This window comes from Sus scrofa, chromosome 6 (genome assembly GCF_054392235.1).
Source record: "Sus scrofa isolate SSC_HxYL_T2T_F1_AM1 chromosome 6, Sscrofa_HxYL_maternal_Yorkshire_Landrace_v2.0, whole genome shotgun sequence".
In the NCBI taxonomy this organism is placed as follows: Eukaryota; Metazoa; Chordata; class Mammalia; order Artiodactyla; family Suidae; genus Sus; species Sus scrofa.
This window is the reverse complement of record NC_139388.1, coordinates 76437560-76459398: the sequence shown is the minus strand read 5'-3', so window position 1 is coordinate 76459398 and position 21839 is coordinate 76437560. Positions and strand designations below refer to the sequence as shown.

Below are 21839 nucleotides of genomic sequence, written 5' to 3'. Positions count from 1 at the left end.
GGCGGAGGCTCCAATTTTCCTGATCTTGTACAGAAACTGAGAAAACAGGAGATAAAGTAGCAATCTGCTTCTTGGTGGAGGGAAGGGGGGGCGGGAAATGAAGGATGGTTAGGGAGGGAGCTGGCCGAAGAACTCTAACGTAACTACGTCAATAAAAATGTTATGTGGACTGTGAACAGAGGGTGGAGAGGAAGGAAGAAGCTTCTGTCCAGAGCTGGCTCCTGAGGTCCGGTGCTGGGGGAGTGGAGCTGCTGGGAGGGGAGGCCTGGGAGCTGGGCTTGCCGCCAAGATGTCACAATGACACAGCGGATTTTCACGGGAGACACCCCAGAACCCAGAGGACACTTGGGGGTGAGTGAGTGAGGTGGGGGGGATGGTGTGCGGGAGGGCTGGGTGGAGGAGGGAATGAGTAGGTGGGCACTGGGTGGAAGGAATGAGGGAAGGGGGGGGCCTGGTGGAGGATGAGTGGGGTGGGGGGAAGGGGGGGTGGAGGAGGGGATGCATGGAGGGGGAGCTGGGTGGAGGAGGGGATGAGCGGGGCGGGGGGGTGGGGTGGGTGGAGGAGGTAATGAGTAGGTGGGGGCTGGGTGGAGGGGCCTGAGTCCCCTGAGGCCATTTCTGCTGCTGATGGGAACCTGATGTGAAGCAGATCAACCAGAGACCAAGAAACTTCTGTTTCTGGCAGAACCCATCGTGAGCAGAGAGCAATGACAGATGGCAGTGACAGAAGCGGGCGTCGAGGTCTCAACCCTGCACCGAGTCCATCCCTTCTGGTTGGACATCAGGGGAACCTGCCCTTGGGGCAATTTCCTAAATGCAGCACCGTCAGGACGCCGTAGGGGTCAGGAATCAGAATGGGTTCCCAGTGGTTGCGAGGCCAAGGGGGCGGCAGGAGGTGAGGATTTGTACCCACGGCCCAGCACTGTCCATCTGCAGGCGGAGTGGGAGAGGGCGGGCAGCGTGGTTTTGGCTCAGACCCACAGGACCAAAGTCGTTCTCAAACAGAGTCCTGCTGGGAGCTATGGAGACCGGAGGCGGAGAGCCCCTCTTCAGTGGGGCAATTTCTGTATCTTAGAGAGGAGGGGGGTGAGATAAAAACCAAGCACGCAGCCCCTGGAGAAAGCGCGCGTGGAGCCCAGAGGATGACGGAGACGGATGAAGACGTTTTATTCTGATGTGTTACGGTTACAACGAGAACTTCCAAGTTCCAACAGTCAAATACACATAGAATTTTACAAATTAAAAAAATACAATTTATATACACAGTGGAATTAGCTAACATTACTGTATAAACAAACAGTGCAAACAAAAAAAGAGGAAGCTGCTACTGTCGAAGTGACCAAGGTCCCCAAGCTGGGGGCACTACTGCCTGTCAATACTGCGGGGTCCGGGGGGGGGGGGCGTCTGATCTGTCTTGTCACCGAGGAGGGCCAGATCAGCATGTGACTTTGCAAGAGATATGTCATCTGGTCAGCTGGGTCCAGCAGGCAAGTGTCCATTAAACGAGGTCATGAGCACATCACCCCCAGAGCACAAAGGTCCACTCTTGCACCCCTGTCCCCCTCACCTCAGCTGGAGAAACAGAAAACCACCGCTGGCCAACCCTAGACCCAGCCCCACAGGCTTCTGCTTACTGAGGTGCCGTGTCCCCGGCAGGTGACTGGGCTGGTAACAGGTGAGTTGTGGAAATGCGAGTTTCTAACCAGCAGAAATCAAAAGAGAGCGGCTTACGGGGACTTTGTTCCCGGTGGATTGGTGGCTGTCTTTGGGCTTGTTTGGGAAGGGCAGATACCGAAAGAGGACAGGAAATAAGGCATCTTTCCCAGGGGGTGGGGTGGCGGCTGGGTGGGGTCGTCCTTGGCGGCCGTCTGGTCCGCTTGGGGGAGTGGGCGTTTGCACTCTGCCGTGTCTCTGGGCCACACGGATGGGGACACAATAGCTGTTGACTTAAACACAGCGTGATATGCAGAAGGGATAAATCCCAACACTCAGGGCCTGTGACCCTGCCCCCTGAAGGTGGGACTCCCTGCAGGACTTCATTTCTGCCAATTTTAGGAAGGGGAAGCGTGGGGGAAGCGGGGAGCAGGTTCCTGGGATGGGTGGTCACGCCATTTGCCTGATTTGGGCAATTGGTTTCCTTCCTTTTTTTTCCTTCCTTTTTTTTTTTTTTTTTTTTTTTTTGGCCTTTTAGGGCCGCACCTGCAGCATAAGGAAGTTCCCAGAGTAGGGGTCAGATCAAAGGTACAGCCGTGACCTACCCTGCTGCCTGCGGCAATGTTGGATCTTTAAGCTACTGAGTGAGGCCCAGGGATTGAATCTACAACCTAATGGATACTAGTCGGGTTCTTAACCTGCTGAGCCACATGGGAACTCCTGGTTTCCTTCTTAATTAAAAGAAAAAATACGGTGGTCAAGCTCTGAATGCTGCCTTAAAATTTGTGGCAACCGGCCGAACACAATCACGATTAGAAGGCCTTGCCTTTTTGGTCCATGTGAATTCTCAAACTATTTATTGGGAGTTTCATCTCCGTTTTGTAACTCAGGTCCACCCACGGAAGCTGGAAATTTTATAGGTCAAAGAGATAAGAAAACACGAAGAACGGAGGGGCCCGCGTCAGCTGGGAAGGACGCTGAAGCAGGCTCTGGCGTGGGCAGAGCAGGGCCCGAGATGGCGTGGAACACAGACCTGAGCCAGCAAAGCCGGCTGACGCCCACGCCCGGGCTGAAAGGGAGTCTGGGCATCAGAAGTTGGGAGACTGAGGGAGGGAACGACGGCTCTGCGGGGCCGGGCACGGAGGCCCTCAGCCAACGTCTGTGTCTGAGAAGAAACCTAACTACACTCACAGGAGTGAGTCTCGAAGCACATCAGCCACAGGGCTGCTCCGTGGGCCTAAGGTGCTGCCGGTGCGTAGAGAAGAGCCAAGTGGGTGCAAAGGCCTGCCACCCCCATGTTTACTTTGGGTGCCTGCTCAGAGAGGACCAGCCAGCGGGGGGAAGCTTAGTCACTGAAACGGAGAGGGAGGCTTCCTATGTTTGATGCTAAAGCCTTGGGGCGCGTGCTGGCAGGATGCATCTCCCCTCCCTGGCACAATCCCAGGAGTTTCCACTGCTGAGCCTCTCAGAAGCCTGGGGATGGTCAGCGGCAGGGGAGGGAGATGCTGGTGAAGGGCCGACACGCTCTTCCTGGAATAAAGAACTGTTCTATGTCACACGCTGGCTTCTTAGGCCACATCATGTACATTAGTGGTCACTGGGTCAGGATTCTCGCCTTTCCATCTTACAAATAACTGCCACTCCGCAGACTCAGGTGAAGCAGCTTTACCCAGGGGTCCCCTGCTCTTAGGGCTGATGCCAAGACCCTCTGGGGCTGCGGCTGCTTCACCAGAAGGATGTCGGTAGAACTTAAGGAAAGTCTGATAATTCGATGGAGGAGAAAAGGACCAGGTGAAGACGTGGCACCAGAAGGCCGAGCGTTAATGTGGAAAATGGAGAGAGGAAGCCGAAATGCTGGGCGAAACAAGGGCAGAGGCAAACCTGACCCCGTGGTCAGATTCACTGCTGAGAGATTATTAGTGGGATTTGAATGCTTTGTGCTTTGGAGGGTGTTGGTTCTAAGGAGAGTCACACGGCCGGGGTGAGACCAGACCACCGGCTCACACCCAGAAGCAGAACTTCCCTTCCAGTGAACTGATGAAGAGGCCAACTTAAGAGCCCCACGGAAGGGGGCCTCCCTGGAACACGGGTGATCTGCTCAGGGCCCAAGTCCTCAATTCAGTCACCCATCTCATTCTATGACTGGCGTCCCCCCAGTGTTTACCTTGGTCAGAGTCCCTCCCATGACGGTGTAAGGCAACAGCTGGGTCCCCAGGAAAGCAGCAGAGTGTCACCCTCCAGTAGGGTGGGTCTTAGTGCGGCGGGGAGGAGGGGCTGCGCCACCACGGACGGTGGGGACACAGGGAGGAGGAGACGGGAAGGTACTTGCTGAGAAGTCAGACAGGTCTGAAGTCCAGTGGTCCAGTGCTGCCCCAGGATCTCTGACCGGCCGAATGTCCGATGATTGTAGGCTTTCCAAGCGGGTGGGAGACTGGGAATCTTCCGTGCTGGGGACAGCCTGCCCGGCCGGCCACGACGTAGCACAAGCTGCTGCCTCCCCGGGCGGCTCCCGGAGGGGACAGGCCTGCACGTGGTGGCGAGGCCAAGCCGGGCCGTCAGAGAGTCTGGTAATGCTGCCGCAGCCGGGCCTGCAGAAACTCGTACGTCAGGTTGTGTCGCGTGATGACCCCAACGATCTAGGACGAGGTAAAAAAAAAACCCAAGTCACCTGCAGAGTGGCACCACTGGGACGAGAACGGGAGTGAACAGCACTCCCCTGGACTGTCTCAACAAGCGGTGTGGACGGGATCTGGTCCTAGAAGGACTGGGACAGTCCTGCCAACATGATCAGGACACTTACTTCAAAGGCTACCTGGTTTCTAGATGGAGTGGGACAGACCACTTGGGGTCACACGCTGGAGGCCAGTGGGACAAATTTAGCTGAGTCCCCATAGTGGCTCGGCAGGTTAAGAACCCGACTAGTATCCGTGAGGATGCGGGTTTGGTCCCTGGTCTCACTCAGTGGGTTAAGGATCCCGTATTACCATGAGCTGTGGTGTAGGCCAGTGGCTGCAGCTCTGATTCAACCCCTGGCCTGGGAACTTTCATATGCCACGGGTGCAGCCATAATAAGCAAAAATAAATAAATAAGCAAATAAATAAAATTTTAAAAACGGTGACCACGAAAGTGAAATTTTAACTGAATATCCCACAACAGGACAACTGAGTGACTGGATAATAGAATGCTATTGAAATGTTAAAATGTCCTAACTGAAAACTTTCTGCCATGGAAAATCATTTCCTACATATTAATTGAGAAATTAGGGTATTAAACACTATAAATAGGAATAGTGTTTCCATTAACGCTTGATATATACAATCTATTCCTAGATGCAGAGATAAAAAACAGACCTTGAAAAGTTAATGCGGCTACTTCTGTAGAGGTTTGGCATTTCTTTCTTTTTTTCCTTATCTATATTTTCATATCTTCCTACAATCAAACGTTTGTTTAGTAAGAAAAAAACAGAGGCGTTCTTGTCGTAGCACAGCGGAAATGAATCTACTAGGAACCATGAGGTTGCGGGTTCGATCCCTAACCCCGCTCACTGGGTTAAGGATCTGGTGTTGCCGTGAGCTGTGGTGTAGGTTGCAGAAGTGGCTCGGATCCTGTGTTGTTGCTGTGGTTGTAGCAAAGGTCGGCAGAGGCAACTCTGATTCGACCCCTAGCCTGGGAACCTCCGTATGCTGCAGGTGCAGCCCTAAAAAGCAAAAAAAAAAACAAAATAAAAACAAAAAAAGAAAGAAAAAAAATCATAGTGATAATGACTACTATTTTAGCACATGGGGAACGGACCCCTCCTCAAGGAGGCGCCACCAGGTCACGGGTGAAGAGGGACATTTTAGGATGAAGAGCCAGCCCTAAGCTTTTCTGGCCGACAGAAAGGAAGGCCAGTGCGACACCTGCTGGCCACACAGGAGAACACCCAGGAGGCAGAGCTACCCCAGTAGTCCCGCTCTCAACCCCGCTGCCCCTTGCTCTGGGTTGGGGAACAGCAGGGCCGGGTTTAGGCTGAGAAGCCTCCCCGTGGGACTCTGCTGCTTCCTCCCGGTGGGAAGCCTGCCTCCTGGACAGACAGCCTCGTGGTCAGAGGCTTCCTCCCAGAAGGCGTGGCTGTAGGGACACGGGTTCCGTCCCCAGCCTGCACCTCGGACTCACCTCTCCCACCGCATTCACCACGGGCAAGTGCCGCAGGCCCATCGTCCGGAACAGGTTGAAAACTTGGGAGACGTGGGTGTTGGGGGAGACAGTGAAGGGTGCAGGGTTCATGTATGGGGTGACATCCTGCAGAGGAGACAACACAGGTGACCCGCGGACCATGCAGCCGCCCTCGCCCAGCCCCACCCCAGAGGGAAGCCCTTCTCACCACGATCATGCGCGGGTTCAGCAGGGTCAGGTCCAGGTCGTGGATGTCAGGGTACCGCGGGTAGTCCTCGGCCATCTCAGCGTAGGAGAGGCGCGGCTGGCTGGCGCTCTGCAACCGTAACCGAGACACTGTCCTTGCACTGAAGGTGGCAACTGGCAGAGTCCATGCAGAGTCCCCTCCCCCTCCAGGTCTGAGAGCCCGACAGGGCAGAGCAGGGGCCCGAACAGGTGCTCTGAAGTGAGACCTGGTCATCCAAAGCCAGTTCTCGGCCAATTCCTAGTTGTGTTCCCCCAGGCATGGCTCCTAATGTCTCTGAACTTGCCACCCAGCAGTAAAACAGTGGACGTTTATTCTAAAGTTTCAGTGAGAAGAGCAGTACCTGCGAGGGTTGACTTGTGTCCCCCCAAAAGATGCCTGGGTCCTAACGCCTGGTACCTGGGCCCGCGGCCTCACTGGAAACAGGGCCTTGCTGGATGTAATCAAGTTAAGCTGAGCTTGTACTGGGCCCTAAGCCCTGTGACTGGTGTCCTTTGAGGAGAGGGCACAGGGAGGGCCGTGTGACAAGGGTCTGGACACAAGCGATGTGCCCACAGCGAGGAACACGAGGGCAGCTGGCACCCACACAAACGAGCAAGGTAAGGACCCTCCCCCAGAGAGAGCATGGCCCTGCGGACACCTGCATCTTGTCCGTGGCCTTGACTGTCAAAGAGTAAGTTTCTGTTGTTTGAAGCCACCTGCTCTGTGGTGAAATGACAGCCACAGGAAACTCACAGCAGCTTTGCTACTGCTCCCGCATCCCAAGCCTTCTGGATTTTCACTGGGCACCTGGGTTGCCACCACCAACTCTCAGGCTGGGCACAGCGACCACAAGTGCTGGTGTCACTGGCCTGCCCCAATCTTTGCCCCGTTAACTCCCCATGCACACAGCCTTGCCCATCCAACTGCTGACCCTGTGCTCTCCCAGGCAGCTCCGGCCAGCTTCTGAACGCAGGCAGGGCCCTGTGGGGTCCGGCCCACGTCACGCTCCAGACGACTTTCACCCCGTTCCAACTGGAACTCCACCCATGGCCCTTCCTGTCCTGCCCACGTCAGTCTCTTCTGCAGGCCAGTCAGACTGAGTGACCTCAGGCTGGCCGCCCACGGGCAAGACCCAGACTAGGCCGGTCGCTTCGGACACTAGATCCCAGGGGGACTTTTCCAGTCTCCTCTTCGAAGCTCCAGCCAAAGGGGTAAAGTATGTCGCAGGTCCCTACAGGGACACTCTGAACACACCCTACCCAGCCCCACTATTGCTACAAAACCCCCAAAAGTGAAAAAGGAAACTACAGGGGAATTAATGAGAACGGTCTTTTTTTGATGTAACATGTGACAAAGTTCACGCATGGCAGAGATTAAAGAGTAGAAATTATACTGAAAGCCTGCTGGTCAAAGGGACACTCGGCATCAGGGGCAGAGACGAAGGGGAGAAGCACCGGAGGGGACATCACACCCGCCTGGCGTCCCCCCCAGGGACCCTGCCTGTGCTGGGCTGTGGGACCACACACACTGCTCGACAGTAGACGCAGGGATTGTTCCTGCCACCCCGAGCCTCCCAGAATCGCAGTGTGGACAGGAGTGGAGACTCACCGACTGGCTTTCAGAGTAACAAACTCCTCGGACGAGCAGGGTGACGAGCTGCGAGCGCAGGATCAGGCCGTGGAAGGTCAGCGGGCGGAAGCGCTCCTCCATGGTCCAGTCTTCACTCGGGGACTGGTCAGGGTATAGGTTGGGGTAGGGAGTGTATCTGTTACACAAAAACCAGACGCTGCCTAGGGCACCCTCAGCAGGATCGCGTCCCATCCACGTCCCGGACCCCAGGGACCGCCCAGGGGGCGGGGGCTGAGCAGCCGGCCCTGCAGGCAGCGGGGGCAGGACCAGCAGCCGCGCTCCCTCCCTCCCTCACCTCCGCTCCAGCATCTGCTGCAGGAGGTCCTCCTTCTCGCCCGGATCCTCAGCGGTCACGTGCTCGTCGCACATGTTCCGCAGCTCGCTGGACGGGTAGGACTTCATGGACTGGCTCCGCCTGCGCTGCTCGCCGGCGCGGGTGAGGATGCTGGACTTCTGTGGGTGGGAGGGGCATGATGGCAGATGGCTGGGCATGGCCGCACCTGAGTGTCCACTCAGGTAAGAATTTGGAGGACGGCGAGGGTCAAGGCACAGGCCCGTGTCCGACCTCCAAGAAATCCTCACGGTGGCTCAGAGGCTTGTGATTCAAAGGAACCTCTCAGAGCCCAAGGTTTTGGCCAGCCCAACACCTCCACTCCTTTGATTTGGGGACGGGATCTCCATTCTCCTATTTTTTTTTAAGGGCTGCACCCTCGGCATATGGAGGTTCCCAGGCTAGGGGTCCAATTGGAGCTACAGCTGCCGGCCTACACCACAGACACAGCAACGCAGGATCCCAGCCGCGTCTGCAACCTACACCAGAGCTCACGGACTGAGCGAGGCCAGGGATCAAAGCCACATTCTCATAGATTCTAGTTGGGTTCATTAACACTGAACCATGAAGTGAACTCGGACTTGCTTCTTTCTTAAGTAGGTCCAAGTCCATTTCTGTTGCTGGCAACTCAGAACCCTCGCCGATACAACTCGCGCTGAATACTGAAGACCACTGACTGAAACAACAATCTATCCCCGTGCCTACTGGAGTTGGAACGAACACTGTCCGGATGGCCTCACAACCTCTCTACTCGCCTGTCGGTACTTGTTGTCACAAACAATGAGAAGAGTGTTGATTTCCACGGGAGCCAGGCAGGGCCAGCCCCTCTACGGGGTGCGACAGGCCGGGGATCAGCATAAGCATCGAGGAACCACCTGTCCACCCCTCACCTCTCCGCTGGAGCTGCATTCTTTACCTTGAACTTGATGTTGTTACTGATGAGCTGGTTGCCCTTCATGAACTCCTTCTCGTTGCCCCGGTTCTCCGTGACCACCGGGAAGGCGTGGTGGACCGTGGTGCGCAGGATGCTGACCAGAGACTGGATGCGGGTGTGCGGGTAGACATAGGTCAGGTTGGGCTCCATGATGTCGCTGGCTCGCAGTCTAGGGAGGGAGGGAAGCCGTCCAGCCTCACGACAGAGCCCACGGCACCCGGACAAGGAGGGGTGATGGGGCTGCGCTGGTTCTCCTGCACTGCCTCGGCCCCCAGCCCCTCTTCTGAACCTTCTCTAGCGGATCTTTGAACACAAGCGCTCCCTGGCACTTCCCCCACTTTGCACATGCCATTCCCCATGCTTGGAATTCCCTTCCCCGCTTCGGCAGGTGGGTGGCCCAAGGCCCTCGGCTCAATGCAAAGGTCCTCTCACCCACTTGCTGGGTGCAAAGGGTGTTGGCCAGCCCTCCTCAGGCCCCCGGAGCACATGCTATGAATGACCGCTGAACTGCTCCTTATACTGGAATTAACACAGTAATGTCTGGGTGTCCCTTGAGACCAGGGATGGCAACTGTCAGCCATAGGTCCCATCTGGTCACGCTCGCTCGTTTACATCCTGCCTATGGCTGCTTCTGCACTATGACAGCAGAGCAGACTAGTTGTGACAGAAACCATGTGACCTGCGAAGCCAAAAAACATTTACTATCTGGCCCTTTCCAGAAGGTGACTGACCTCTATGTTAGACTTTAGGCGCCTTGCATGCTACCCAGCATGGGAGGCCTGAACTATCCATGAGCCAACGGAGAGGCTGGCGATTCCACCCGAGTCACCACCGCTGACGGTACGACACCTCACCGGGCGCACACGAGGCAGGTGACTGACTCACAGGGCTCAGACCCTTAATTTACACATTCGATCCTAACACCTATTTAACCACAAGGCCACAGCGGCTAGACAAACCACAGGGCCACCCCGCCCGCCCCAGGCCCCAGCCACATGGGGCCGCTCCACTGTCCCGAACATGCCTGGGGACAGACGTGTTTGCTGTTGGAAGGACCTTCCTGCTGCTATTTACCATTTCACCTTCTTCCAACCCAGGACCTGAATTTCTGACTTACTCTTCCCTACTTTATGGCAACACGCCTGGGCCCGAAAGCCGTAAACCCTGGAACTAGGACATGATGAGGCAACACGGCCTTACTTGTCCATCTCCACCTCCGTCTCCCATTCCAGAAGCGGCACGCCTCTCAGGCCCACGTGGATGTCGTAAATGCCCTTGTTGAAAAAGTCCCCGGTCCACTTGGCCACCTGAAACGCAAAGCGCAGCCTTGACGAGCAGTCACGGTGTCAGACCTGGCCCTGGACCTGGAAGAGGCCAGGAGGGGCGTGCTCACCATCAGGGTGATCATGATGGGAAGGCCGTAGGTGATCTCGTTGGTCGACTCGATCAGGATGACCGTGAGGCTGATGGTCATTCGGACGACCCCGCCCAAGAACGCTGCGGCGCCAATCAGGGCAAAGGTCCCGGAGTAGATGTGACCCAGTCCAATGTAGCTGGTGAAGAAAGAAACCAAGAAGGTGGCTTAGGATCATACTGGGGGGGGACGGGTCACACACGTGCATATGCACGCACACACACACACAGAGTACCTTTTGAGGACATTGGCAACTAAACGTCCAAAAGCAGCTCCACACAGCAGAGAAGGCACAAAAAGGCCACTGGGAACAGAAATGCCGTAAGTCCAACACGCAAGCACGAAATAGAGGACGAAGAACAAGGCCAAAGTGATGGGGCTAAAAGTACCTGCAAAGCAAGAACAGACCGACAGAGTCTAAGACGGCTGCCTCGGCTCCCCGAGGTTCACCTGCAGTGCCAGAGGCAGAAACCCGAATCTTGTCTGGGTTGGGATTACAAATTAAAAGTCCTGTTCTCGCTCAGAACCAAGAGCAAGCCTGGCTGCATCTAAGGATCCACAGGCGGGGCAGAGGAATAATCATTTGCTTCCTGCCAAAAAACCCAATCCCCCAGAAACTCACCATCCTGGTGGAAGAGCTGGAGGATGGCCGACTCCTGGGGATTGAAGAAGAGTGTGGCCATGTCATTGTAGGTCTCGTTGGGACAAAAGAAGGTCTTGATACTTGAATTCACATCCTCTGATGTGACCTGAGGGGCAGGATCCAAAAGTTAATGTAAGGGCCCTTGACCAGGGCACGTGAGACTTCAAGGGGGATGCCTCCAGCTCGGTCCAAAGAGTCTGGCTTGCAAGCTCTACCCATAAATTAAACAGGCAGTTAAAAACAGATGGAGGAATTCCCGTCATGGCGCAGTGGAAACAAATCTGACTAGTATCCCTGAGGATTCCTGGCCTCACTCAGTGGGTTAAGGATCTGGCGTTGCCGTGAACTGTGGTGTAGATCACAGACACGGCTTCAATCTGGTATTGCTGTGGCTGGGGTGTAGGCTAGTGGCTACAGCTCCAATTCAACCCCTAGCCTGAGAACTTCCATATGCTGTGAGTGCAGCCCTAAAAAGACAAACAAAACAAAACAAAAATACCCAGATTAATACCCAAGAGCAGCCGACTGTGACACTGTGCTCCTTGCACCTTGAGAATGAGAGAATTAGGAAGAGGGCTCTTGTTCATCCACATTCATAACAAAAATGTGACTGCAATTTTGATTCACCATAGGCCTGGCTCTGCTTCCTCTCCCAGCACCAATTCTGTAAGCAGTGCTGCTGGAAGTCCGGCCCGAGGGCACCAGGGACTGTGGAGGACGAGGTGAGGGACTGACAAGTGGCCGGGAGTGGACAGGTGTCTGTGGAGGAGTGTCCAGGGTACAGCTTGACCTAAAGCCCCAACATCATTCTGAATGGAAAACCCACGTACACGTGGCCTGTTGCGGACACCGTGCTCCTGACGGCTTCCGCGACCTGGTTGAACAAAACCCCAGCTGGGAAAAGAGCTTTTCTCTCCGCGTTCCAGCCCTCCCGTTCTCCTCATCACTTTGGGGGAAGGCGAGAACCTGGCACTGCTGGACTCATCAGAGGTCTTTGTGTTCTGGCTGGTGATTTCCAAGAACACAGGGGGTGGACCTCGTACCTACCAGTGGGCCAACAACTGGAATGTTACTGCCAAGCTACCCAGGGAGATGACTGCTCCTGCATTCGATTCTCTCAGTGACGCTGGAAGGACGCCCTCATGTGAACACTGCTAATGGTACAAGGTGCTGGGCTTGTGTAACCCTACCAGCCGGGTGAAGGCTGCTCTAGGAAATAGAAGAGCGCCCCCTACCGGCAGCGCCTGGCAGGGAGTTGCTGGCAAAGGGGACGTGTGGGCAGAAGAGTGAAGGGTGGACAAGCCGAGAGGACCCCTGAAAAACAAACACGTGCAGTGTTCCCCAAACTACGTCTGCAGGACCCCCCATCCTGAAGGGGCTCGGCAGAGTCCTATGGTCAAACGCGGACAGAAGTATCAGCGCCTGCTGGAAATCAGTGTCTGCAAAGAGCAGAGAACAGCTTCCATGATCAGATGGATTGGACTCTCCGGCTTCCACAATCTGGGGACCTTAGGAAAGGTTATTTCATTTTGCGAAGCTTCTGTTTCCTCATCTACGAAATGGGAACAGCTCCTACCGTGTGCCTGTATTACCAGCTGAGGGGTCTTGGGCAAGATCCTGGTTTGCCTCAGTTTTCTCATCGGTAAAATGGGGGTGACACTGGCCAACATGGCAGTGGTGAGGATCAAGTGGGGATGTGTGGGCAGGGCTGACGGAACACCTGGCAGCAACAAACATCCCAAACATTCATACCACTTCTTGGAATTTCAAAGGTCCTGGGAAGTCCTGTATTAAACCTACTTAGCTCTGGTTTACACACCTGATCATGGAACCTTTTTCCTCCTGCATCATGTGTATCAGTGGTCCTCAGAACACACTCAGGAAAAAACTGGTCTAGTAACAAGGTGGCCTTGGGGAACAGCTAGGAGCAGAGATCAACACACTTTTTTGCCTGTAAAGAACCAGATATTTTAGGCTTTGCAGGCCATATGCAGTCTCTGTCATATACTCTCCTACTGTTTTTTCTTTTTTCTTTCCAACCCTTTAAAAATGTAAAAACCATTCTTAGCTTGGGGGTTGAACAAAACCGAGCAGTTGCCAAGGGCCAGATTTGGCCCACAGGCTGCAATTTGCTGACCTCGGATCCTAGATGTTCACTGACTGTTCCCTTTGGCAGCCATTCAAGACCAAAGCCCCAGGGGGCTCGGAGCACCAAGTGGCAGAACCTCCAGCCTCCACTCTAGAGGCCAGCTCTCAGGCTCACTGGGTTGGACCGAAAAACACAGGGTAATGTAAGCTCCAATGTCTGCCTCACTGACCCTGCTCTTCAGGGAAAAGTTGTAGAAAATAATGTATACTCTGGAGGAAGGAAAAGGAGAAACACAAAAAGGAAGTATGTCAGTAAATGATCTAAACCCAGCAGGAACCAGAAGATGAGGGAAGGGCCAAGAGACATGTGCCCTGAGACAGGCACCCCTTCCTCCCAGGCCAGGCTGGTGGGCACATTTCAGGGGTGGAGGGAGCCGAAGAGCAAACTGAGGCTCGGAGGAGGAGCAGACAGTCAGCTTCCCAAGGGGCGGGGAGACGGGGCGGGAAGGAGTGGAGTCTCCTCTGTGATGCCCAGGATTTTTTTTTCTTCTGATTTTTAGGGCTGCACTTGCGGCTTATGTAAGTTCCCAGGCTAGGGTTCGAATCAGAGCTACAGCTGCTGGCCTACGCCACAGCCACAGCAATGAGGGATCCAGGCCACACCTGCCACCTACACCACAGCTCACGGCAATACCAGATCCCACCCCAGTAAATGAGGCCTGGGGTCAAACTCACGTCCTCATGGATACTACTTGGGTTCGTTACCACTGAACCACAATGGGAACTCGACGCCCAGGATTGTTCACAAGAGTGAAAAAGTGGGGATCCGCTGCACATCCTCTCAGCAATCTGATGATGCATGTGTGGAACAAGGACCCCAACACATCTACCAGCTCTAAACAGTGGCAGGTCCCACATTTCTGGTGTAGGATGAAGGCAGCGGCTGCACTGGGGTTACCTGGAGCTGGAAGGAGTCGTTGCCGACTTGCCCCGCCGAAGACATCTGTCGGCACTCTCCCAACACCATGGAGGCCACAAACACCACCACGGTGGTCACCAGGGACACCAAGAGGCTCTCCAAGACCCTAGGGGCAACGCACAGTGTTACCACAGAGGAGAGGTCACCAGGTCTTGGGGACTCAAAAACGGCCTACCCCCACCCGCCCTTCCCCCAAGAGCCGGCCCAGCAGCCCCGGGCAGTCAGCGCTTGTGCGGAACTCATCAGCCACTGGCTGCGGCTGGCAACGCGTACGTGAAACGTGACGAGCCAGTAACACGGGCTGCTGTGGCCACACCGTCTCCCTCCGAGGAAGGGCAGGGCCTTCCGTTGCAGGGCTAGGCAGGAGGCTCATGAGAGCTCGGCCCTCGGCGGGGCCAGGGCTGCCTTGCCAGGCATCTTAGTGGCCAAGTCCAGAGAGGCGGGGGCCAGCCGGCTGCTTGGATACAAATTAAGCTCGGCCTCGGCCTTTTGGCCGGTCTGAGGAATCTCGGGCAAGGACACGACATCGAAGCTGGTTGGGAAAGCGGGGTCCGTTCCTCGGGAGAGACGGCCCGGTCCACATGGGGCTCAGGAGCTGCAGCAGGCGGGGGAGGCGCTGCACGGGTACCTGACGAGCTTAGGTTTCGGGTGCACGTTTCGCATGCGGTACTTTGCAAGCCTCTTGTTCAGACAGTTGAATGTGGCTCCCAGGAGGCCCCCAGTGACCCCCATCACGACGAAGAACCCCAAGTCCATAGCTGTCCAGAGATGACATTTTTTATCAGAGTCAGAGCACTGAGAGAAGGGGCGAGGGAGGGAGAGAGAAAAACCAGAGTGCCCATGAGAACAGGAAGGGACAGGAGCCGAGAGACAGAGACAAGAGGCCAGGCCGCCTGCTCTCTACCGGAGCCGGCGCAGCGCTGGAAGCGGCCCTGGTGAGCAGAGGCTTGCGGGAGACCCGAGAGAGGGACGGGCACCTACCCTTCCGACTGCTGCTCCCTGGCACTTGACTTAGGAGCAATTTTCACGGGTCAAGAAAGAAATTCTGGGGGCAAGGACAACACGTACCTTAAACTCGCCGAAGTTCAGCAATCCAGGGAGCTGGAAGGAACCCCAACTTCCAAACTGAATCCCAGAACGAAAGAAGTTGAGAGTGAAGGTGGCAGACATGGAACAAAAGAGCTAGAGGACAGGAGACAAAAACAAGAACATTTCTGCCTTAGGTTTTTCAGCCACCGTACGCAGCTGTTTGATGTGGGATCTCTGTTTGCAGACCAGGGGTTGAACCGGGGCCACAGTGGTGAAGGAGCAGAGTCCTGACCACTAGGCCACTGGGGAGCTCCCACTAGAACACTGAAGAGTGACAAGCCCTGCTCTCTGCCAGACACGTCCCCGTAAACCTGCTGCTCCAAGGAGAGACCTGCAAACCCTGGGCCTGGGAAACATGGCAGCAAGTACACCTCAAGGGGGAGGAGCTGGAAAGCAGGCTGCAAGAAGTTTGCATTCAGGCAGCCTATTTTTTGGTTTATTTACTTGTTTTTATGGCCTCACCCACAGCATATGGAGGTTCCCGGGTCAGGGACTGAATCTGAGCCACAGCTGCAGCAATGCCAAATCCTTTAACCCACTGTGCGGGGCCAGGAGTTGAATCTGTGCCTCTGCAGAGACCTGAGCCGCTGCAGTCAGATTCTTAACCTCTCGTGGTTTCAGAACTCCCAGAGACCCTACCGTGAAGGACTACTCGATTTATAGCCTATTACACACCAGACCCTGGGCCAAACCAAGAAGAATAAGGACCAGGGGAAGATGTGCTCCCCGAGGGAGGAGAAGGGGCTCGCGTGTGGCTCTGCTACCACCCGCCTCAGGACCACGGCCGGCCCACAATTCAGGGGCCATGGTTCGTCTGGAGAGGATAACAGCAGTGTGACAGGACAGGAAGGGGATCACCAGGGGAGGGACACAAAGTCCACGGTCTGGAGTTCCCACCGTGGTGCCATGGAAATGAATCCGACTAGTTACCATGAGGTGGTGGGTTCGATCCCTGGCCTCACTCAGTGGGTTAAGGATCCAGCGTTGCCATGAGCTGTGGTGTAAGTCGCAGGCACGGCTCAGATCCAGCGTTGCTGTGGCTGTGGTGTGGGCCGGCAGCCGTGAGTTTCCAATACTGCAAATTCTCTTGGTCTCATCAAAACTACTGGTTAACTGAAACTAAGGACTAGGAGTTCCTGTTGTGGCTCAGTGGAAATGAATCTGACGAGCATCCATGAGGACACAGGTTCGATCCCTGGCCTTGCTCAGTCCCCGGCCTCGCTCAGTGTGTTAAGGATCTGGCGCTGCAGGGAGCTGTCATGTAGGTTGGATCCCGTGTTGCTGTGGCTGTGGCGTAGGCCAGCGGCTGCAGCTCCGATTTGACCCCTAGCCTGGGAACCTCCATATGCCACAGGTGCGGCCCTAAAAAGTCAAAAACAAACAAACAACCCAAAAAACGAAGGACTAAACTGTTCCTTTTAGCACTGTGAAATGTCCTTCATTTTAGCAACCCTCCCCCGCCAGACTCAAAGTCCCCTTTAACTTTAATAAACTCCTCCCCAGCCCTATTTTGGTCAGTGTTTGCGTGATATCCCTTTCCAGCTCCTTTTATTTTCAGATATTTATACTGTATATAAAATATGTCTCTTAAAACCAGTGAAAGTGGGGGAAAAACCGCCAGTAACCGCAAGGACTAGGAGATACCCAGTTGAACGTTGGGGGTGTGGCCTCACCACTTTCCATGTGAGCCCCTGGTTCCAGAAGGACGAGCCCTCCTCCAGACTAAACAAGGTACCCCCAATGGGGGCCCCAAAAGCTGCAGCGACTCCCGCGGCTGCCCCTGCTGACACAAAGTCCCGCTTGTCCCTGAGGAGAGAGAGGGTTTGTGTAGCTGAGAAACAGCTCTCGGGCTGCAAAAGGCAGTTTTTCACTCTCTCATGCAGCAACGTTTTAGCATCCACAGACCCACGAACAGTCAGGGCTCGTGAAGGGCAGGTCTCTGCGGAGGAGGACACGGTTCACCTATGACCCAAACGCCCTCCCCGCTGGAGCCCCAGCAGGAGCACAGGCTCCCTGACATTGGTAGATTCTAAATGCTCCAGAAAGCCCAGCGCCAGAGAAAATGTGCAAGTGTGGCCGCCGGCAGAGGAGCAGGCGACAGTGCCCACAGGAACACCGAGGCAGGAAGGGAGACCACAACCCTGACCCTGGGCCCCTGACTGCGAGGGCCTTGCTGGTGTGCACGTAACCCATGCAAACCCCGCAAGGTGAAGGGTACCCCAAAGAGACCCTCCAACCCCGAGAGGCAGCTGACCAAGCCAACAAACTCCATTCTCGATAACAAGTTCGAGGACTTTTTTGGTCACGTGTATATTCTTGGACCATGTTCTTCATTGTCCGAGATGCTTCTAGGCCCTATGTTAGGACAAAGAGAGAAGCCACTGGGTCTGCTTGGCCCTCGTGCTCCTTATTTTCAGAAGAATAATTCAAAGCCCATCTCCTGCTTCCTAAGGGTCGGGTTTCGTGTACCGCCTGCCCCGCAGGAGAGGCTGTGACCCGGGCGAGAGCAAGCGTAGGGTCTGAGAGGCAGCAAATGAATACCTTGTTGTTTCCAAAAAAACAACATTCCTAACTTTCCCATACCTGTCACTTCGGAAATAGGGGAAGTTAAACTGGATCTTCCGCAGGGAGATGCTCTGAAACTGGAACGAGAGAAAACTGAGTCAGAGGGTCAGAGCTGAGGAGTCTCAGCGCTGGGAGTTGCTGGGCCTGAGGGCACTTGGGCAGCACACCGCAAGGAGTCAAGGACCGCGACTGGAAAACGAGAAGTGACTTTACGAAGGCCCCTCTTTTTTCTTCTTTTGGTAGTGCCTGCAGCATGTAGAAATTCCCGGGCCAGTGATCAAACCCACGCCACAGCTGTAACCAGAGCCACCGCAGTGATAACGCCAGATCCTTAACCCACTGAGCCACCAGGGAACTCCAGGGGAGGCAGTTCTTTTTCTGCCCCCAATTTCTAGGCTCTTCAGAAATTGCATTTGGGGAGTTCCCATTTTGGCTCAGTGGTAACAAACCCAATTAGTATCCATGAGGATGCATGCAGGTTCGATCCCTGGCCTTGCTCAGTGGGTTAAGGATCTGGTGTTGCTGTGAGCTGTGGAGTAGGTTACAGTTGTGGCTTGGATCCCGTGTGGCTGTGGCTGTGGTGTAGGCTGGCAGCTGCGGCTCTGATTTGACCCCTAGCTTGGGAACTTCTGTATGTTGCAGGTGCAGCTCTAAAAAGGCAAAAAAGAAAAAAAAAAGAAAGAAATTGCATTGTGTACACAGTCAACAAGTCAGAAAGAAAACGAGGAAACAGCTGAGCAAAGGGTTGGTAGGAACCGAAAGCTGCTGCAGAAGATACTGTGAGCTCTGCTTAGGGCAGCCGCAGAGGAAGGGCCAGGAGGGCCAACCTTCCAATGGCTCGACAAAATCTCGGGCTGCTGCCCTGTCCAAGCTGGGCCTCTTTCCACCTCTTAGCTCACTTCCGGGAGGTGGGTGCTGGATGTGGACCAGATGAGGCAGGAATGAGAGAGATCAAAAGATGGCCTCCACTCCTTTGCTCACAATCACAGGGAGGGAGGAAACTCCCTGCTCCTAGATCATGAGATGCGAATGTCAGTAAGTGACAGTTTACAAGGAACTGAGACCTCTCAACGTGGAATAGCCCAGGAGAATGGGAGTCAGGGAGCCCGAGCCTCAGCTCCTCATCAAAGGATGACGATGAGCAGGACAACAAAACCCTCAAGGTACCTCTGAAGAAAGGAATTGGTATAGAGATGGGCTGGCCGAGACAGCACCTGACAAGGAACAGCCATCACCCTCCTGCTGCCTCCAGCGGTACCAGCACAGACTGTGCCTGAAACCATCTCAGCCAAGGCTTCCAGCCTCTAGGGATCTGGCAGCCCTGGGATGCTCCACAAACGACCTTGGGCAGAGGTGCCCGGCAAAGGCTGTGGGAGCAGCAGGTGACTTCCTATTGAGCAGACTTCCTCTACATCCCACGTCTGCTCCTGGGACTCAGCAGGACCTCGTTAAAACCTCGAGGTACCAGCCACCTGCTCTCCAGGGAAAGAGACCACATCATTTTCATATCAGCCCAAACTGACACGTCAGATTCCAAAGCCATGTTAGGTTGCTCCCAACAGATTTTTTCCCAAATTCAACCACAGACGGGCCCCTAACTAGGAGCCCACTCTGAGGGACACCCCCACTTCCCTCCCGTCAACCCTTACCTGCGGGAGGCCAGCGCCCACCACCGAGCCACTGTGGATCATTGGGCCTTCCTTCCCCACAAAGAGCCCTGGGAACAGGTGGAAAAGGGGAGACCATGAGTCAGCACAGAACAGTTCGGGTCAGGAGGCCTCTGTCACACTGACCCTTCTCTCGACAACTGTAAAACAGAGATGATCAAGTGACTTTATAAGAGAAAGAGTGAGGAGATGCCCATCAAATAATCTTGAAAGTCTAAATTGGGGGTCAGCACGCCATGCCCTGTGGCCCAAGATAGGCTTGCTGCCTGTTTCTGCACAGCTTGAGAGCTCAGAATGGTTTTTACATTTTCACATGGATACATTTAATAAGTGATTATATAAGTTTAAGTTAATGGCTCCTATTTTGCCTCCTGGCCCACAAAGCCTAAAATATTTACTATCTGGCATTTTACACAAAAAGCCTGTTGACTTTGCTAAAAGCCAACACCACAAACCAACTAGACTTCAAAACTCAATGGTGTGTTGCTCAGATATCTCTGAATGGTAACTTATTAACAGCGTCTGCATTTTAAAAATAACCCATCAATAAAAGGTACAGAGATCCACTTGAAGGCGAGGCTTCAAATCCACATCCAGCTCGTGTACACACATAACGCTTCCTGTCATCTTCGCCCCTTGGATGCCTGAGGGATAAAAGTCAGGAAGACCCACCAGCATCACATGCGGTCGCTTACACGTGGAGTCTAAAAAAAAGAACGCGATGAGCTAGCTGCTTTGTACCACAGACACTGACTCACAGACTTTGAAAAACTTACGGTTTCCAAAGGAGACAAATTCGAGGGTGGGGGGACGCACTGGGGGTTTGGGATGGAAATGCTATAATTTTGTTGTGATGATCATTGTACAACTATAAATATAGTAAAATTCATTGAGTAATAACAACAAAAAGTCAGAAAGACCTCCTTACCTCCAGCCACACTGAACAGCACTCCGAAGACTTTGCAGAGCAGGGTCCGCAGACGGACGATTCCCGGCACCTTCACACCATTCAGGTAGCATTTGATCTCGGGTATCCCAGAACCTGCAGCCACTGGCTGATGGGGAGAGCAGGTGCAGCCACAACTCAGAATCCACCAGCTCCACGGCTCACCCTGGACAGCCCCGCTAAGAGGATGAACTGAGCTTCTTCACCAGCAGCAGCAACGCCCGGTGGGCCCATTAAACCAGATGCTGCCCGCCCCCCCGGGGTTCCTGCCTCAGGAGGTCTGATGCATTCCTAACACATTCCCAGTGATTCACATCACCTGGGGGCCTTTCAACCATCAGAGCAGGCACTTCACTTCCTGAGATTTTCGCCTCTTTCCTCTGGGCAGTCATTTTTAGTTATTTTAAAGGTTTCTGAAGTTTAATGTATTTAAGTTTGAAGTATTTGAAAGTTATTTGAAGTCATTTTAAGAATTCGCCAGGTATTTCTGATGTGCTGCCAAGGTTGAGAACTGCCCTCCTAATCTCGATTTTTTCCTCTATAATCTCACCAGAGGCTGAGACCTTGACTTTCAGAAACACCTCTAAGGGAACGAGAGGCTGCTTGTTCCACAGGAATCGATATACATATAGATTCATATATACATACATGTACATATAGATAGTCTTTTTAGGGCCGCACCTGCGGCATATGGAAGTTCCCAGGCTAGAGGTCAAATCGGAGCTGTAGCCACAGGCCTATACCACAGTCACAGCAACGTGGGATCCGAGCCACGTATGTTACCTATACCACAGCTCATGGCAACCCTGGAGCCTTAACCCACTGACTGAGACCAGAGATTGAACCTGCATCCTCATGGATGCTAGTAGGTTCATTAACTGGTGAGCCACGATGGGAACTCCAGGAATCTGTTCTAGTATGTTTAATTCAGTTTCCTGACACTTGGGAAATGGAGATGGGGAAAAGTGAGCGCCGGAATCCCAAACCTCATAAGCAAGAAGACAACCCTCACAGTGACTTACCTCGATTAGAACAAGAAGGCTGGCGAAGAAGACAAAGGTCAAGTTGAAACCCATGAGTTCAAGGAGGGACAGGGCGAGGCAGCCTTTCTGGCTGCATTCCTCCACCGCTACAGACACTGGGTTAAGGAAAAACGTGTCCGCCACGGGGAAGGTCGTGCCATCACCTTTCTCTTCTGCAGCATGGTGGCTGCTTACTGCACATCTTTCTGTCCCTGTAGATAAACTTTATAAAAAACCCCAGCTGCCTGAGATGTCTCCTAGAGTAGGAACCATTTTATGTATATATGTACGTATTTATATTTTTAAGGCCACACCTGCAGCATACGCAAGTTCCCAGGCTAGGGGTCCACTCACAGCTGCAGCTGCCGGCCTACACCACAGCCACAGCAACGCGGGATCCACTTATACCAAAGCTCATGGCAACGCTGGATCTTTAACCCACTGAGCGGGTCCAGAGATCGAACCCACTTCCTCATGGATACTAGTAGGGTTCATTA

General features: G+C 54.2%; 1 protein-coding gene across 5 annotated transcripts in view; it reads right to left on the bottom strand.

Moving 5' to 3' along the window:
* Window positions 1-1143: 1143 nt before the first annotated feature.
* Window positions 1144-21839, bottom strand: part of CLCN6 (chloride voltage-gated channel 6) — a 33804-nt gene continuing 13108 nt past the window's right edge. Inside the window, exons 6-24 of one of the 5 annotated variants that reach the window (XR_014807059.1) lie at window positions 21343-21449; window positions 20303-20429; window positions 19357-19424; window positions 17726-17784; window positions 16816-16948; window positions 15122-15235; window positions 14682-14848; window positions 14033-14159; window positions 10966-11092; window positions 10579-10732; window positions 10323-10482; window positions 10130-10236; window positions 8912-9098; window positions 7960-8117; window positions 7644-7800; window positions 6018-6125; window positions 5810-5935; window positions 3453-4289; window positions 1144-3316 (exon numbers count right to left, since the gene is read on the bottom strand). Coding sequence is in view for 2 of the 5 variants with exons in the window: in XM_084962803.1 (XP_084818929.1) it covers window positions 4209-4289; window positions 5810-5935; window positions 6018-6125; window positions 7644-7800; window positions 7960-8117; window positions 8912-9098; window positions 10130-10236; window positions 10323-10482; window positions 10579-10732; window positions 10966-11092; window positions 14033-14159; window positions 14682-14848; window positions 15122-15235; window positions 16816-16948; window positions 17726-17784; window positions 19357-19424; window positions 20303-20429; window positions 21343-21565 (2383 nt within the window). In the remaining 3 variants the exon portion in view is untranslated. Of the gene's footprint in view, window positions 4290-5809; window positions 5936-6017; window positions 6126-7643; window positions 7801-7959; window positions 8118-8911; window positions 9099-10129; window positions 10237-10322; window positions 10483-10578; window positions 10733-10965; window positions 11093-14032; window positions 14160-14681; window positions 14849-15121; window positions 15236-16815; window positions 16949-17725; window positions 17785-19356; window positions 19425-20302; window positions 20430-21342; window positions 21566-21839 lie in introns of all 5 variants that reach the window. The other 4 variants (XR_014807061.1, XR_014807060.1, XM_084962803.1 and 1 more) reach the window with 4 other exon arrangements.